The sequence below is a fragment of the Pinus tabuliformis genome, chromosome 2_1 (assembly GCF_031772625.1).
Source record: "Pinus tabuliformis cultivar Carrire ecotype Pingquan chromosome 2_1, CPIR1, whole genome shotgun sequence".
Lineage (NCBI taxonomy): Eukaryota > Viridiplantae > Streptophyta > Pinopsida > Pinales > Pinaceae > Pinus > Pinus tabuliformis.
The window spans coordinates 975,697,002-975,713,828 of record NC_142299.1 but is presented as its reverse complement, the minus strand read 5'-3'; the positions used below and the strand labels follow the sequence as shown (position 1 = coordinate 975,713,828).

Genomic DNA, 16,827 nt, shown 5'->3' with positions numbered 1-16,827 from the left:
GTAGGTTAGATAGAAATCAATTTTCTTAACTTAGGGTGTACATTTTTTTTTTCAGAGAGAAAAAACATAAGCTTAGGGTGTACATAACATTTTGTTGAGTTTAAATTTATTGTGGATTCTTAGAATATTCAGAATCAGATTTCTAAAATATTCGGGATGAGAAAGCTATACCAAATAATTAATCTCTCCCATCTCCATGGAATCCAAGAAATCAGCAATCACTTAAGGATGCTCAACATTTGCGACTCAGCGGCCACTCTAATTCTCTCAGCACCGCTAGATCGCGCCGACGCGCACGACATCGCGCGACTTTGCGACACTCTAATCACCGCTGGGGTGTACAGGTTTCTCCAGACTGGCACTGCTATTTACCATTCGGCTACCTATAAATGCCATTTGGAATTTGAATCCTTCCATGTCTAACGCCGTTGCTACTCTATAACAGTATAATGGCGTTGGCGTTGCTTGCTAAATCCTTCAACCTGTTCATCCCCTGCTTGATAGTTCTCGTATTCTTCATTTTCTATGGCGGAGCGTCCGAAATATCAAGCCCGCCAAAGGTGTCCGCTCTGTTTGTGTTTGGGGACTCGACGGTGGATGCAGGCAACAACGACTATATTGTAACCCCAACAAAGGGCGACCATGTTCCCTACGGGCGGGATTTTATCGACCATAAACCCACCGGAAGGTTTTCTAATGGCAAATTAGCAACGGATTTTCTCTGTAAGTCTCTACACAAAATTCTAAAAAAACCCTAATGCGAAGTTCTATGAATTGCCATGAAATTGATGTTGCTAGTGCTTGTACAGCTGCAGCATTGGGACTGAAGGAGACATTGCCAGCATATTTAGACCCTGCGCTGACTTCCCAAGACCTAGTCTCGGGTGTATGCTTTGCTTCAGCGGGATCTGGCTTTGATAATGCGACCGCCGAGGGATCTGTATGTGCTAATTAGTTAAAGAAAAATCACAAGGAAAATACGCTTTCTTGTATATATTTAAAAGAGACTACATATATATAGTTCTTTGTCTTTTCTGTTCATCTTAGTCTTTAAAAAAATAGATATTTCAACTTATCTATGGTTTCAAAATCAAAAGAAATTACACTTACATTTGCATATGGTTTCAAAATCAAAAGAAATTACAGCTCTACCTGACTCTAACATTAACATATGATTAGAATTAAAAAAAAAACAGATTGCAGCCATTACTAATCTTTGATGAAAACATATTGTCTTTCATATTGCCAAAGCTAAAAACAAAAACCAGTAAAAAGTAGAAATAGGAAATATGAATATTGCCCGTATCAACCTTGTTGTCTTGCTTATATGTGTTGATGTGTTGGAAGGAACTCTCTAAACAGCAGATGCCTAATTAGTTATTACCTTGATTATGATTGGAGATGAATTTTTTTGGGCTAATATTGAAATTTTTAGTGATTATGTTTAGAACTATTTAGTGCAATTTATTATTTTGATTCATAATATTAAAAGTTTTAATTATATGTTTCAAACCAATCAGTTTAAATCATCATCACAACAAAATAATAATAAACCACACTAATTAATTCTAAATTTCTACCTTAAAAATCTCATTATAATAATATTAAACCACGCACATAATTCTAACATCCACAAAATAAAATTCTAAATAATTAATCACAAAAAAACTCAATTCAAAAATAATTTTTACCTTTTTAAACTTCTAAGTTTTCATTAAAACCTTGATCACTTAGATGTGTATTAGCGATCCTAATCATTTTTTATTGAACAATGTTATTTTGCAGGCTGCGTTGCCTTTATGGAAGCAGGTGCAGTACTTTAAGAGTTACAAAACGGCATTGGAAAAAGTGGCTGGACATGAAAACGCGTCAGCCATCATAACCAACGCGTTGTTTGTGTGTGGCACAGGCGTTAACGACTTTTTGCCAAATCGAAGGCCACTTATGAGCTTGGACAGTTACCAGGATTTTCTGCTGCAAGTACTCGACAATTTCATTCAGGTAGGTACATGGATGGGTCTACCTTTTCTCTTCATCAATTTTATTTTGTTCAAATTGTTTCTCGAATTTAATAAGAATTTTCCGAAGTCCAGTTTTGATTTTGAAATTTTGTCAAACAATATTAGTATTAGTTTAATTCGTATTGTTTATATTTTTTAAAAATAATTTAATAATAAACATTAATTAAAAATTGAATTTATTTATTTCTTTTAATAATAAATTAAAATTCAGTCTTAAAATATATGTTATAATATTCAAGACTATATTATTGACTGTTTTTCTCCTTGATGTTTTTTAAATATAAAAATAAAATTTAAAATTTTTAAAGTATTTTTATTTTTACTTTTCTAGAATGCTAATAACTTATTAAATTATTAAAATTATCATAATTACTAAGCCATTAATGTTTTTTCCACATAAAAACATTCAATATAGCTTTGAAAATTTAATATGCAAATTATATATATATATATATACTAAATTAAATATTAATTTTAATAATAAATTTATTATAGTATTTTACTTATTATTTATTAATATTAATTTAATTAATTATATAAAATATTTTAAAAATTTAAATTTAATTTACCATTTAACTTTTATTCACTTTAAAACAAAATTAGAGTAAATTATTAGTATATGTACCACTGCGCATAACATATAATAGGCTGACCCAATGACTAATTTACTGGTGTGTATCTAATTTTTAAAATATTATTTTCAAAAAAATTATAATAATAGAATATTAAGTTTTTAAATCATATTTTTTATATTTATTTTAATTATATTAAGTGATTTTGTTTGTTAAGTTGTTTGTGATTTTTTAGATTTGACTTTTGGCTTGAGAACCGTGACTAGAGACATCTAATCTCTCAAAGTCACCCAAAGATCACCACACCAACCCTATCATGACTAGATTTTTTAGCATATCTTCTCCCGTGGCATAGAGCACAACCAGCCAAAATAAAATTTGATCGTGGGTAACATTACTAACTAAACTCATCTTAAATTGAGTGTCATAATAAAACTTACATTTTAATTATATTATTAGTTTAAAATATTACTTATTTTTATCTAACTATTATTATTATCTTGAAAAATATTTTCCATATTTACTTTTAGTAATTTTTCAATTTATTGCGCTGCACACGGTATTTAAATAGAATTGAGATTTTGGGTCTGTAACTCTTATATCTCTAATCAAATTAAAATACATTTAACAAACTTTCTCCCTATAAATATATTAAAAAAACTTTTTTTCATATTATCATTTCACTCTCTCATTGGATTTTAAAGCTTCCCAATCATTGAATATACTGTGGTATTGGCTAACTAATGAACCAAGTAAACCTGATAAACCAAATTTGATACTATTTATGACAAAACAGGAGCTACACAGCGAGGGTGCACGCAGGATTGCGTTCATGGCACTCCCTCCAATGGGTTGCGCACCATTAGTGAGAACTTTAGCTTTGAAGCAATCCCCAAGCAAAACGGTGGATGAACACGGATGCTCAGAAGATGAGAACCAGGTGGCGATTGATTTCAACACAAAATTAAAATCAAAGTTGGCAGCCTTGCAAAGTCTTCGTTCAGACCTCAAACTCATTTATCTGGATATGTACAGCGTGTCTTTAGATATCATACACAACCCTAAAAATTACGGTATACTTTCGTTTCCCACATCCCTTTCCCTATTGCCATGAAAAACAAATCTGCAATAATTTTTTATACGCCTGCTGTTTACACTGTGTAGTCTTAACATATGTAGTGCTGGTTCTGTGACAGGACTTGACATAACTGCAAGAGGATGTTGTGGGACGGGATTGATAGAGCTCGGTCCTCTCTGTAACCAGTGGAGTTTGACATGTCCTGATGCGTCCAAATATGTATTCTGGGACGCTAGTCATCCAACACAAAAATTTTATGAGATCCTTACTCAACTTGTACTCATCCCAGGCCTGGCTTAATTGCCATGAAACTGAGAAATTGATATGTATCTGAATTGCTTTATAATGTCTTCCATCATTGTATTTAATTAACCACGCATCTCTATGTGCAACCAAGGCACCAACACATTGGATTTAGGGTTTAGTTTAAGTTGCGTGCGTTAAATAAATCGCAATTATGTTGAATCCTATGTGATAATTGAGCTATATTGACTAAGGATAATTCTGGCAGATGGAATAGGCTAAAATCATAACCAACATATTTTATTTAAAGATAAAAAAAAATGGATGAGATTGAATCTGATCCAAAGTTCAAAAGTAATTTGAATTTTGATGCGTTACTGCGTTTTGAACCCATCCAAGTTCTATAAGGTTAAATAAATAGATTTACTAATTGCGTCAAAGTCCCTCTCTATTTTTGTTTTACTTTTTATGGAAACATTTTGAATCATTTAAATTATATAAAAGTAAAATAAAATCAAACAATAAAATAAAATAAAATAAAATAAAGATAAAACAATTAATTTATAATTTATTATAGAAAGAAATAATGAAATAAATTATTTTAACGTTTAAGAGGCTAAACATAGCCTATGGGACATATTGTTTTTTTTGTGAAGCTTCAAAATAAATGCTTCTAGGTTCTCGACAAACCCTTCGTTAAATAGAATCCCAAGAGCTGCCAACATATTTGCATAACTTTCCCTCTTGTCTTTGAAGGCCTCACATTTTAAAATGAAATGTTTTTCTGTTCTTTTGGCCTTTTCCAAAGCCCTCTTTCACAACGGAGTTGATGAGAATTACTCTTTAATCGAGCAATAAGAATTTTGGCTCTCCAAGAGATATTGGTCTCTATGTATGCTTTTGATTGATGACTATGAGTGGGATTAAAGACTTCAATATTGTACTTTTTCTTACTTCCTAGCTCTTTATCCCGATTAAGCTTGTGGAACTTTGCTATAAATATTTCCAATGCCCTACTTCACAATGAAATTGTTGAGAATTAACTGAGCAATAAGAATTTTGGCTCTCCAAGAGATGTAAATTCTAGCAAAGGAAGAGAACCCAACGACAAGTGCAAAGCAACACAAATTCTCCAAGCCTGAGAGAACTAATAGATACCCATAGTTGGGCTAACCAAGCAGTACATAGAAGTGATGAGAACTACCAACATGGCTACCTAATGCCAGCATATTTGGATGCTCAAAAGATTGACAGTATTGTTTACTACGACAGGGTCCTATCTAAAGAAAGGCACGACGTTTTGCTCTACCATCCTCGCGAGGAGACCTTCCGAATAATAATTAACAATGATCATGAACTTACAAGTCGAAAAGTACAACCACCCAAAACTTGTAAATGCCCACCTCTCAAAAAGATTTAACAAATTGTATGTATCCCTAGGAAAAAATGTTTGGAAAGCAAGTGGCCATTGATTCCAAGTATTACAATCATGATACTTATTACATATAAGTCAATTCATCACTCCGTGTGAGAGAGTTTAAGTTTAAGTGTTATTTTCCAAACAACTTTTTAATAAGTTATTACATATAAGTCGATTCATCACTCCTTGTGAGAGAGTTTAAGTTTAAGTGTTATTTTCCAAACAACTTTTTAATTTAATTATTAGTAATATTGATTTATCACTCCGTGTGAGAGATTTTAAGTGTTATTTTCCAAACAACTTTTTAATAAGTTATTACATATAAGTCGATTCATCACTCCTTGTGAGAGAGTTTAAGTTTAAGTGTTATTTTCCAAACAACTTTTTAATTTAATTATTAGTAATATTGATTTAGGTGTTTTGGAACTTTTCACATTTCCTCTTAATTTATAATTTACTTTTAAATAAATTATTTTTCAATATTTACTTAAAGATTTGTAAAAGACAAATCGCTTTAAATCAAAATTTACCTTAGGATAACTTCAGTATTTCAGAATTCTTTCTAATTTAATAAAATATAAAGCAATATTGTCAAACTTAATGTTGTCAAACTTGATGAGATATCCCAAAGTCTTTGGTAACTTGATGAGATATGCCAAAGTCCTTACCAAATTTATTGGTGTAGTCCAACAAAACAATGTGTAGAGATTTCTATACATAATGTTTAGATATATTTTGCATTTTAGGAGATTTACTTAAATTGGTTTTCAGCCGGTTGTTAGGTTGGAAGTGCGATATACGTGGCCGATATGAAAATTTGAACCCATCCTTAATGTGGGATACATAAAAATACGCAAAGACTTCAAATTTGATAGGTCAGCAGGTCCCGAGCCGCCTCCTAAGGAAGATCTGGCATGCACCTTCTTCCGCGCAGTGAAATCTATTTAATGAAGCATCGAGATTTTTCTAGGTTGTATCGATCTTATTTCCTAGGCTTTACTCTCTGCTACAGAAAGATACAGACACAGAATAGCTATAAAGTCAATGAGAGATCATTATTTTAGGACATTGTAGTACAGACATAAAACAACGTGGGTCACAAATTCCTCCCATTGGGTTACGTAAAGGATGGACTGTTACAAGTTTTGGAGTTTTTTTGCGTTTATTTTTTGGTTTAATTGGTTTAGAATTTAACGTTTTTTTGCGTTTATTTTTTGGTTTAATTTGTTGAGAATTTATTTGAATTTGTTAAGGAGTTTGAATTATGTTCGCAATTTTTTTGACTTTTCAGAATACTAAATTCAATTTATTTATATAATTTAAAAAACCATTTAATTAATTTTTTCTACCAAATTCTAAGAAAAACTCTTAAACATCTAATAATTACACTACTTAAAATCTCAAGCCTAGTTATTTTAATTTCCAATCAGATGAGGGCTACCTCAACTTCCAAGGGAGAGCTTACTTCTAGAGTAGGTTACATAGAAATCAAGAAAGCTTAGGTCTGGAGTAGGTTAGATAGAAATCAATTTTCTTAGCTTAGGGTGTACATAACATTTTGTTGAGTTTAAATTTATTGTGGATTCTTAGAATATTCAGAATCAGATTTCTAAAATATTCGGGATGAGAAAGCTATACCAAATAATTAATCTCTCCCATGTCCATGGGATCCAAGAAATCAGCAATCACTTCAGGATGCCCAACATTTGCGACTCAGGGGCAACTCTAATTCTCTCAGCACCGCTGGATCGCGCCGGCGCACACGACATTGCGCGACTTTGCGACACTCTAACCACCGCTGGGGTGTACAGGTTTCTCCAGACTGGCACTGTTATTTACCATTTGGCTACCTACAAATGCCATTTGGAATTTGAATCCTTCCATGTCTAACGCCGTTGCTACTCTATAACAGTATAATGGCGTTGGCGTTGCTTGCTAAATCGTTCAACCTGTTCATCCCCTGCTTGATAGTTCTCGTATTCTTCATTTTCTATGAAGGAGCGTCCGAAATATCGAGCCCGCCAAAGGTGTCCGCTCTGTTTGTGTTTGGGGACTCGACGGTGGATGCAGGCAACAACGACTATATTGTAACCAAAGGGCGACCATGTTCCCTACGGGCGGGATTTTATCGACCATAAACCCACCGAAAGGTTTTCTAATGGTAAATTAGCAACGGATTTTCTCTGTAAGTATCTCCATAGAATTCTCAAAACAGAAAACCTACTGTAAAGTTCTTTGAATCGCCATTAAATTGATGTTGCTAGTACTTGTACAGCTGCAGCATTGGGACTGAAGGAGACATTGCCAGCATATTTGTAAGATTTTTGAGATACACAGATCTAGATCTGCAAAACAATAAACAAGCTTGCAAGAGAAGGAAGGAAGCTAGAGAAAAGAATAAAAATTGATTCTACAATAGTAGTTTTAGAATAAATACATAAAAGAAACTAAGTTAAGCTTAGTTGTACATGCAATAACTAAATCTAACTAAAGCTAAGTGTGCTTTATCTTATGTTAATGTGTACATGTGCCACATGCAAGCAATAAGTTAACTGGAGCCAATCTAGGTGCATGTACACCAACACAGCTAGTCTAAGTGCATGTACACCAACACCCCCCCTTAAGCATAACTTAGGTGAGTGTGATGCAAAATGAATGAGTCCCGGCAACACGGCCATTTTAGGTACCCATATACAATGCATAAAAAGGAGGAAAGAGGGAAAACCCAGTGGGAAGAAAACCCCCCTCAAAATATAATGCAAAAGTAGAGAAAAGACAACTGCTAGGCAGTCGTGTCCTTCACCCCGAGATGATCTCGCAGGAATCGAAACTTCTGCTCAGTGAAAGTCTTGGTGAAGATGTCAGCAATCTGCTCGGAACTAGGACAGTACTGAAGATCGATGATCCCATCATGAATGAGTTCTCTAATGAAGTGCATGTGGATCTCGATGTGTTTGGTACGCTGTCGCTGCACTGGATCTCTACAAAATTTTAGCGTACTTTGATTATCGCACCAGATGACAGTTGGATGATGGACACTAATCCCAAGCTCAGATAGGAAATGTTGTAGCCAAATTGCCTGAATAGTGGCATTGACTACTCCTCTATACTCGGCCTCTGCTGATGATAAAGCAATGGCAGCCTGCTTCTTACTTGACCAACAAATTGGGCCGGATCCCAAACTAAGTACATAACCGGAAGTAGACTTGCGATCAATGGTGTCGCCAGCCCAGTCTGAATCTGTGAACCCGATGAGATTCAAAGAACAATTGGCTGCATAATGAATCCCATAGGTGATTGTCCCCTGGACATATCGAAGGATGCGCTTTGCAGCATTCCAATATAACTCATGTGACTCCTGCATGTATCTGGAAACTGCTCCGACAGCATAGGAGAGATCAGGACGGGAGTGAGTGAGATAAAGAAGACTTCCCACAAGCTGGCGATACAATGTGCAATCAACCAATGGTGTGTCTTTGCCATTCTCAAGCTTTATCCCTGATAAGAAAGGTGTGGCTGCTGGCTTGCAGTCACTCATGTGAAATCGTGCCAAAAGATCTCTGGCATATTTTGGTTGAGAAATGGTAATGCCAGAATCACGCTGATGGATCTCTAGTCCAAGGAAGAAATTTAGCAAGCCCATGTCTGTCATAGAAAACCGCTTATGCAATGCAGTTTTGATGTTAGTAATGACAGAAGCTGAACTACCCGTTATCAAAAGATCATCTACGTAGAGTACTATGATCAACAAGGAGTCAATTTTCTTCAGAAAATAAACATTGGAATCAGATTTGTAGCGTACAAAATTTTGAGATAACAAATAAGAATCCATCTTTGCATACCATGCTCTAGGTGCCTGCTTGAGGCCATAGAGAGACTTCTTTAGTTTGCATACCAGAGATGAATTCTACATGTATCTCGGTGGCTGCTCCGTGTAGATTTCCTCCTCGAGGTCACCATGAAGAAAGGCATTCTTCACATCCATATGATGCACCTCCCATCCTCTTGCTGCTGCAATGGAGAGAGCTAGCCGAATGGAATCCATTTTTGCCACTGGAGCAAAAGTCTCATCATAGTCAACACCATGTACTTGCTGAAAACCTTTTGCTACCAATCGTGCCTTATATCGACTAACTTGGCCATTTGATGCTTTCTTGGTCCGGTAAACCCACTTGCATCTCACAAGTTTGCGATTTGAAGGTAGCGGAACCAAATCCCAAGTCTGGTTCTCAATGAGAGGGTTATATTCCTCATCCATGGCGGCTTCCCATTCAGGATGCCCATTTGCTTCTGCATAAGTTTGTGGATCAGATCCATGCATCATATAAGCATGCATGGGCATGGATGGCTCCATAGCTAAGAGTGCTTGCGGATCTTCCTCAAACAGAGTGATAGAGGCAGGATCATCAAGGATATCACTCATGCTGCGCCATTTTTGTGTTGAAGGTGGTCGAGAATCTTCCGAACTACATGCAGAAGTATGATCTCGATGTTCAACAACTGGTGGTCTAACAGGGGTCACAGGAAAAGACTCATCTTCATCAGAATGCTGGTCTGAAGTTTCATCTGCATACTCATCAATGAGTGGTGATGAAAATTTGGTAACAAGTTCATCTACTGGTGCATGCGAAATATCTTCGTCAAACTTTACACTCCTTTCAATAAAGAGCTCTTCAGTGTGGATATCAAGCAATCTGTACCCTTTGGCTTCATCAGAATATCCAACAAACATGCATGCTTTGCTTTGAGGCTCCAAAGCCTTTCTCTTCTCTGGAGGAATGCGGGCCCATGCTCGAGATCCAAAAATGCGGAAATGACTAACTTCAGGTTGCATGCTAGTCCAAGCCTCAAAAGGTGTTTTTCCAGTAACAGATTTATGAGGAGGTCTGTTCTGGATGTATGAGGCACAATTAATAGCTTCAGCCCACAATTTCGATGGAAGAGATCTTGCATGCAACATGCAATTAGCCATCTCTGTCAAAGATCGATTTTTCCTTTCAGCCACGCCATTTTGCTGTGGAGTGTAAGGAACTGTATGCTGCAACTGTATGTCTGCTTCATCACAAATATTCTTGATATCTTTGTTGACATATTCCGTCCCATTATCTGTGCGGAGTATTTTGATGCGTTTTCCAGACTGATTTTCTGCATGCGCTTTGAAAATCTTTAGATGTTGAAAAACTTCAGACTTGAGTTTCAAGAAGTAAACCCAAGTGAATCTCGTGTAATCATCTATAAATGACAACACATATCTTGCTTTGCTCATTGAAAGCACCGGAAATGGACCCATGAGATCACTGTGTACAAGTTCCAAAGGTGAAGAGGCTCTCCATGCATGCCCCTTCTCGAATTTTTCTTGTGGATGCTTTCCAAGAGCACATCCATTACAAACACCATCTGAAAATTCAATGGTTGGCAATCCTTTGACCATCCCTTGCTTACTAAGCTGTTGCATATATCTGAAATTCAAGTGCCCAAATCTCTCGTGCCAAATCCTACTTTCTTCATTTGCACGCGTAAGTAGAAAAATAGAATTTGATTGAGGAACAAAATCAGAAAATGTATACAGACGAGATTGATCATTTACCTTGCCAGATGCAATCTTCAAATTGGTTTGCATGTCATAAATGCTCACGGAATCTGGGGTAAATTCCACTTTCCTTCCACTGCCTGTGTGTGTCATCTGATACACTGAGAGAAGATTCACAGAAAGCCTTGGAATATGCAAGACATTTTCAAAACTTCCATCTTCGAATTGCACTCTTCCTTGTCCATTCGCTGCAACTGCAGAATTATCCCCCATGAGAATGGGAGGACCTGAGTATGCATGTAGAGAAGAAAAGGATTCCTTTGAAGAAGCCATATGATGTGAAGCTCCTGAATCGATGATCCATTCTTGTGGTGCAGAATGAAGAGCAATCAAAGCATGCCCATTACCTCTTGGATCTGGTGCTTTTTCTCCAGACTTCTTCTTAGCATTCTCAGGAATGTGGTCTCCAAGATTGTGTTGCTGGAGTGTTTGCGCCATAAGATCTATAGTCTTCTTCATGCATGCAGATTCAGGATGAAAACCACAGTGGCAATAATTTCACATTGATTGCCCTTTCGTTCCTTTCCTTTCCTTTGAGCCAGATGATCCATCAGGGGGTTTGGGATGTCCTCCCTTTCTTGGATCAGGATCCTTCTTCCCTTTTCCTTTCTGATGGTCTTTGGAATTTGCCTTTCCTTTTGCATGCACAGTAAGTGCATGCGCTTTGGAATTTTTAAGTGTGCCCATTTTGATGAGCTTATCTTGCTCATGCATCAAAGACTGAATAAAAGAATCCAGTGAGGGCATCTTCCAAGTTGCACTAGTTGCAGATCTGACTGTGTGGAATGTAGAGATGAATACTGCATACTCTGGACCAAGTTTTGATAAAATGTAAAGAATCAACTGATTTTCTTGCTTGGATTTGTCGATCCCGCATCCTTTTAGCTGAACCAACAAGGCTTTATACCTTGTGAAAAAATCTTGAATGTTCTCAAAGTTTCTCGGATCTAATGAGTTTAACTCATTTTCGAGAATGTGACCTTGCATTTCATCCTGTTTTCCAAACAATGCTTCCAAAATTTTCAATACTTCATTTGGAGTTGAACATGATTCAACATGAAATAGCAGTTCTGGACAAATAGATAAACATAGGATGCCGAAGGCCTTGTCCATGCGGTTGAAATATCTTGTTTTCTCCATTGCCGATGTTGGTTCAACTTCCGTTTCCATGGTTATTCGAAATAAGCCTCTACTTCTGAGATGAAGTTGAATCTTTGGCTTCCATTCGAAATAATTATATGGAGTGAGAATTGTCGATTGTGGAAACTCCAATTTAGACTCCATTCTTTGTTGTTGCTTCAATCTTCTGAACCTGCAAATAAAATTACTTGTGCACTGATTACAAATCCCTGTGCTCTAATAGCATGTAAGATTTTTGAGATACACAGATCTAGATCTCCAAAAAAATAAACAAGCTTGCAAGAGAAGGAAGGAAGCGAGCAAGAATTGAGAAAAGAATAAAAATTGATTCTACAATATTAGTTTTAGAATAAATACATAAAAGCAACTAAGTTAAGCTTAGTTGTACATGCAATAACTAAAGCTAAGTATGCTTTATGTTATGTTAATGTGTACATGTGCCACATGCAAGCAATAAGTTAACTGGAGCTAATCTAGGTGCATGTACACCAACACAGCTAGTCTAAGTGCATGTACATCAACAATATTTAGACCCTGCGGTGACTTCCCAAGACCTAGTCACGGGTGTATGCTTTGCTTCAGCGGGATCTGACTTTGATAATGCCACCGCCGAGGGATCTGTATGTGCTACTTAGTTAAAAAAAAATCACAATAAAAATACGCTGTCTTGTATATATTAAAAAGAGACTACATATATATAGTTCTTTGTCTTTTCTGTTCATCTTAGTCTTAAAAAAATAGATATTTCAACTTATCTATTGTTTCAAAATCAAAAGAAATTACACTTACATTTGCATATGGTTTCAAAATCAAAAGAAATTACAGCTCTACCTGACTCTAACATTAACATATGTTTCGAATTAAGAAAAAAACAGATTGCAGCCATTACTAATCTTTGATGAAAACATATTGTCTTTCATATTGCCAAGGCTAAAAACAAAACCAGTGAAAAGTAGAAATTAGGAATTATGAATATTGCCCGTATCAACCTTGTTGTCTTGCTTATATGTTGCATAGTGAATGACCCCAGGTGTTCTTGTTACTCCTTTTTTGGAGAGCATGTCAGCAATATTGTTCTGTTACCTATATCATGTGTTCATAGTAGATCTCTTGGAAGGAACTCTCTAAACAACAAATGCCTAATTAGTTATTACCCTGATTATGATTGGAGATGATTTTATGGTGCTAATATTGAGATTTTTCGTGATTGTGTTTAGAATTAATTAGTGGGATTTATTATTTTGAGTCATAATATTAAGAGTTTTAGTTTTATATTTCAAACCAATTGTAATGTCCCCACCGTTAGATTTTTTTTAATTAAATTAAAGCTATATCCGCATGCAAAGGAGTTAATGTGTTTTATTGCGCTGGCCTCCCGTACCCTGAAATTTGATTTTACGCAGCGCTAGAACTACCAAACATACAGCTACTAAGGACTTTATACATGCGGCTTTTCGGTAAATGTCCATTGTTTGGTTAATTGAGTGATCCATACTGTTGCAATTAATTTTTTATCTGATATATCTGATATCGCGCTCCCTCTGTCACGTGGCAAGCCATGCCGGATAGGTTTGTTGTTAATACTATCTGCGTTGTCATGTACATGGCTTGGGTGGACCGTCTGGCCTCCCTGCTCCACTGGGGAACCCCACCTAGATCGACGATGCTGCTTATCTCCAGCGATCCGATGGTGGCGTCTATCTCGGGGTTTTCCTCAAGCATGAATTGCTACGGGACTGTTCTCGTTTGGCTTTGCAGCCCTCCAGCGAAACCTGCTCTGAGGTGGCCGTTGCATTTCACAGCTCTGCTCTTAGAATTTGCTGGAATTTCCTTGGATGATGCCTGCTCGAGGCCATCTTCATGGCCTGACATAGGTCCAGATTGTTACAGGTATACTATTCTATATTTTTTTTTGTTTGCCGGCTCACTCCCCATTCTTTTGCTTTGATTTCCTTATTTCTTGCAGCTGCAGATTTTTTGTCCTATCACGTAATCTAATCAGCACTCTTGTGGAATGAGCTTACTGCGCAGGTTGTTGGGTTCGGCTTAGCTCGACCGGCTTGGAACAGCGCGGGTAAGAGCTTACCTTGGTTGGGTATAAAAGCCTGAGGCGTGTATGAGGTTCTCCACAGCTATATGATGTTTTGCCTCTTATTCAGCTTTTCGTTATAGAATAGGTTAGGGTTTTGAGGGTTTTTACCCAGTTGTAATAATTATGGCATGATGTGGCCTCAATTGGTAAATCTTTCCGAGCTCACTTCTGCTCTCGAACCAAAGAGTTCTCTTACTATTTTTGTTATGTGTCAATGGACGATTTCCCCAAATCTGGGACTGGTTGTAGCTCTACTATTTGTATGGTTATTCTAGCACGAGATAGTGGTCACAGTTCACTTCAACTGTCTGGTTATTCTGTTGTTCATAATCTACTTTCTTTTCATGGATATTTTGGACATTTGATAGTCCGCGGAATTAATAACTATATTATAGTAAATCTTGATTCCTTGTTTAAATGGGTATGAGCAGTAACAGTTTTGAGTTAAGGAAAATTTGTGTTGAAAATGGCTGCGATTCCTTCCAGTTTGAGTTGTGGCTCCGGCCTTCTTCAGAGTCTGTTCATCAGCTATAATTTGAAAGTTTTAATATAGAATTTCCCTTTATCTGCATTAGAGTTCTAGGCTAATACTTACTGTATGCGTGTTTTCTGCAGGGGTTATTACACAGAGGCTATATAAATTGCTTTCCACAATTTTCCTAAAACCTTACATGAAAACTGTCTCTCTCTGTTGCTCGCTCCCAGGGGATTCATTACCAAGCGCGGGGGGGTGTTTCCTCTCTCTCGAGGTAGTTTATGACCTACAGGTTTCGGCTTCTAAACTCCCTATTCTCCAGGGCTTCAAGACTCATAAACAATTCAAAACCCTACCTGCGTGGCCTATCTGGTTATCTACTGAGTACATGATTTTTCCTCGAGCTTTTCTTGCAATACATATAATCTTTGATGTTTGTTTAGAAGGAGGTTATTTGGCATATTGTAATGCAAATTTAAAAGTCAAACTATTTTTTTTCTTTTTTAACCTCGCAGTTTTGTAAATCACCACGAAAAGACACTGGTATCAAGAATCTGTTTTCCCCTCTCGTGGACCTGTCTTTCTATTCTAGATTCCGAAGTTGCAAACCACAGGAAATGATACTGGTCTTATTTCAAGGCTCTACCCTCTTCTATAATTCGGGTACAGTGTTTGTTTTCTCTCCTTTGGTTTATTAACGTACCCCTGAGTGATTGTCCACATTTCCTACTGTCTTTCTTGGGTATTCAATTACTTTTTACACTTTGTTTCTTGGACACTGATTATTACATGAGGTAAAACTCCTCATGGCAAAAACCATTTTGACAGCCTTACCTAATACCATCAACCCCCTAATCACCAGCATATTCTAGTTGTAAAACTGAGAAAAGAGGACTATTTATACAGCACTAGCTAACTGTGGGGTTCTGGGTTAACTTTCTTCCATATTACCTACTGCCTCTATTATCCAGAAAGGATTTTAAATAAGTAAAAGATGAAACTATTGTCCTCCGAGCTTTCTTCCCTCTGGTTCCATTTTGCACTACAAGTAAACAGAACTGCAATCTATAGAAATAATCTTTTTCTATTTTAATTCAAGTTAGAACCACATACCTGGGTCGCCTTCTATAAGTACTCCTCCTCTTTTTGTTTCCTGGTTAAGGCCACTACTGCTTTCAGCAGCTAGTCAATCCACCCGACCTTGAGACTCTCTTTCGAGACCAGTCTCCCCCCTAGCTTGCTCAAAGACTACCATCTTTGTTGGTTGCATGCGCTCTGCGCCCTTACCATCTAATCCTCACCAGACATGGTAAGTCCCATAACCTTTTCCTACTGTCTGTCATCTACAGCACAGCCCCCTTTTCCCTCTTCCCCCCCGTTCCTGGAAACCATTCCACGGTTGGGGGAAAGGGCGGTTACGGTTTGCAATTGTTTTTTTTTTATCCATGGCTTAACTTCCCTCCACCGGAGTTGCATGATATTCCTGTCATTTTTAACCATTTACCAAAAAAAAAATATAAGTTGTACAACAGATAATGTTCTTGTTTTTAATGAGATAAATAAAATATTTACAATAATATGGGGATATGACATCTCCCCCTCCTGAAATTAGACATTGTCCCGATGTCTTTCGGTTATAAACAGCCCTGGGTAAGCCTGTTTCATGAGTTCTTCATCTTCCCAAGTGGCCTCATCAGGCCCAAAGCGCTGCCATTGCACTTTAACTTGGGTAATATCCCACTTCCACAACGTGACTTCTCTCCGGCCTAGAATGCTCAGTGGTTCAAATCGGATTTCTCCTTCCGGTTCTACTTGCAATATACAACACCCTAAGTCAGTTTTCCTTTAAGAGAAAACATTTTGATTGATTTACCGGAGAAAATTCTCACCTAAATATCCTGCCAATTAATCACATGTTTAGGATCATAAACATACTTCTTTAACACGGAAACATGAAAGACATTGTGGACTCATATGTGACTAGGCAGAGCGAGTTGGTAAGCCACCGGCCCAACCCTTGCTAAGATCTGGAATGGTCCACAATATTGAGTTGCCAACTTAGTGGACCCACTCCAATGTAAAGTCCTTTTTTTTTTGCTTGGATCCTCACATACACATAGTCATCGACCTGATACTCCTTAAACCTCCTTTTCCGGTCAGCAAAGTTCTTTTGCCTATCCTGAGCTGCCTTCAGAT

At 36.9% G+C, this 16,827-nt stretch overlaps 1 protein-coding gene across 1 annotated transcript; it reads left to right on the top strand.

Annotated features, from left to right (window-relative positions):
- Positions 1 to 345: 345 nt before the first annotated feature.
- LOC149203893 (GDSL esterase/lipase At2g42990-like) lies at positions 346 to 3,971 on the top strand. Its single transcript, XM_089402024.1, has 5 exons — positions 346 to 723; positions 810 to 940; positions 1,786 to 2,001; positions 3,390 to 3,666; positions 3,790 to 3,971. Exons 1-5 carry the CDS (start codon positions 450 to 452, stop codon positions 3,969 to 3,971), a joined length of 1,080 nt encoding a protein of 359 aa, XP_089258150.1. The 5' UTR covers positions 346 to 449.
- Positions 3,972 to 16,827: the final 12,856 nt, after the last annotated feature.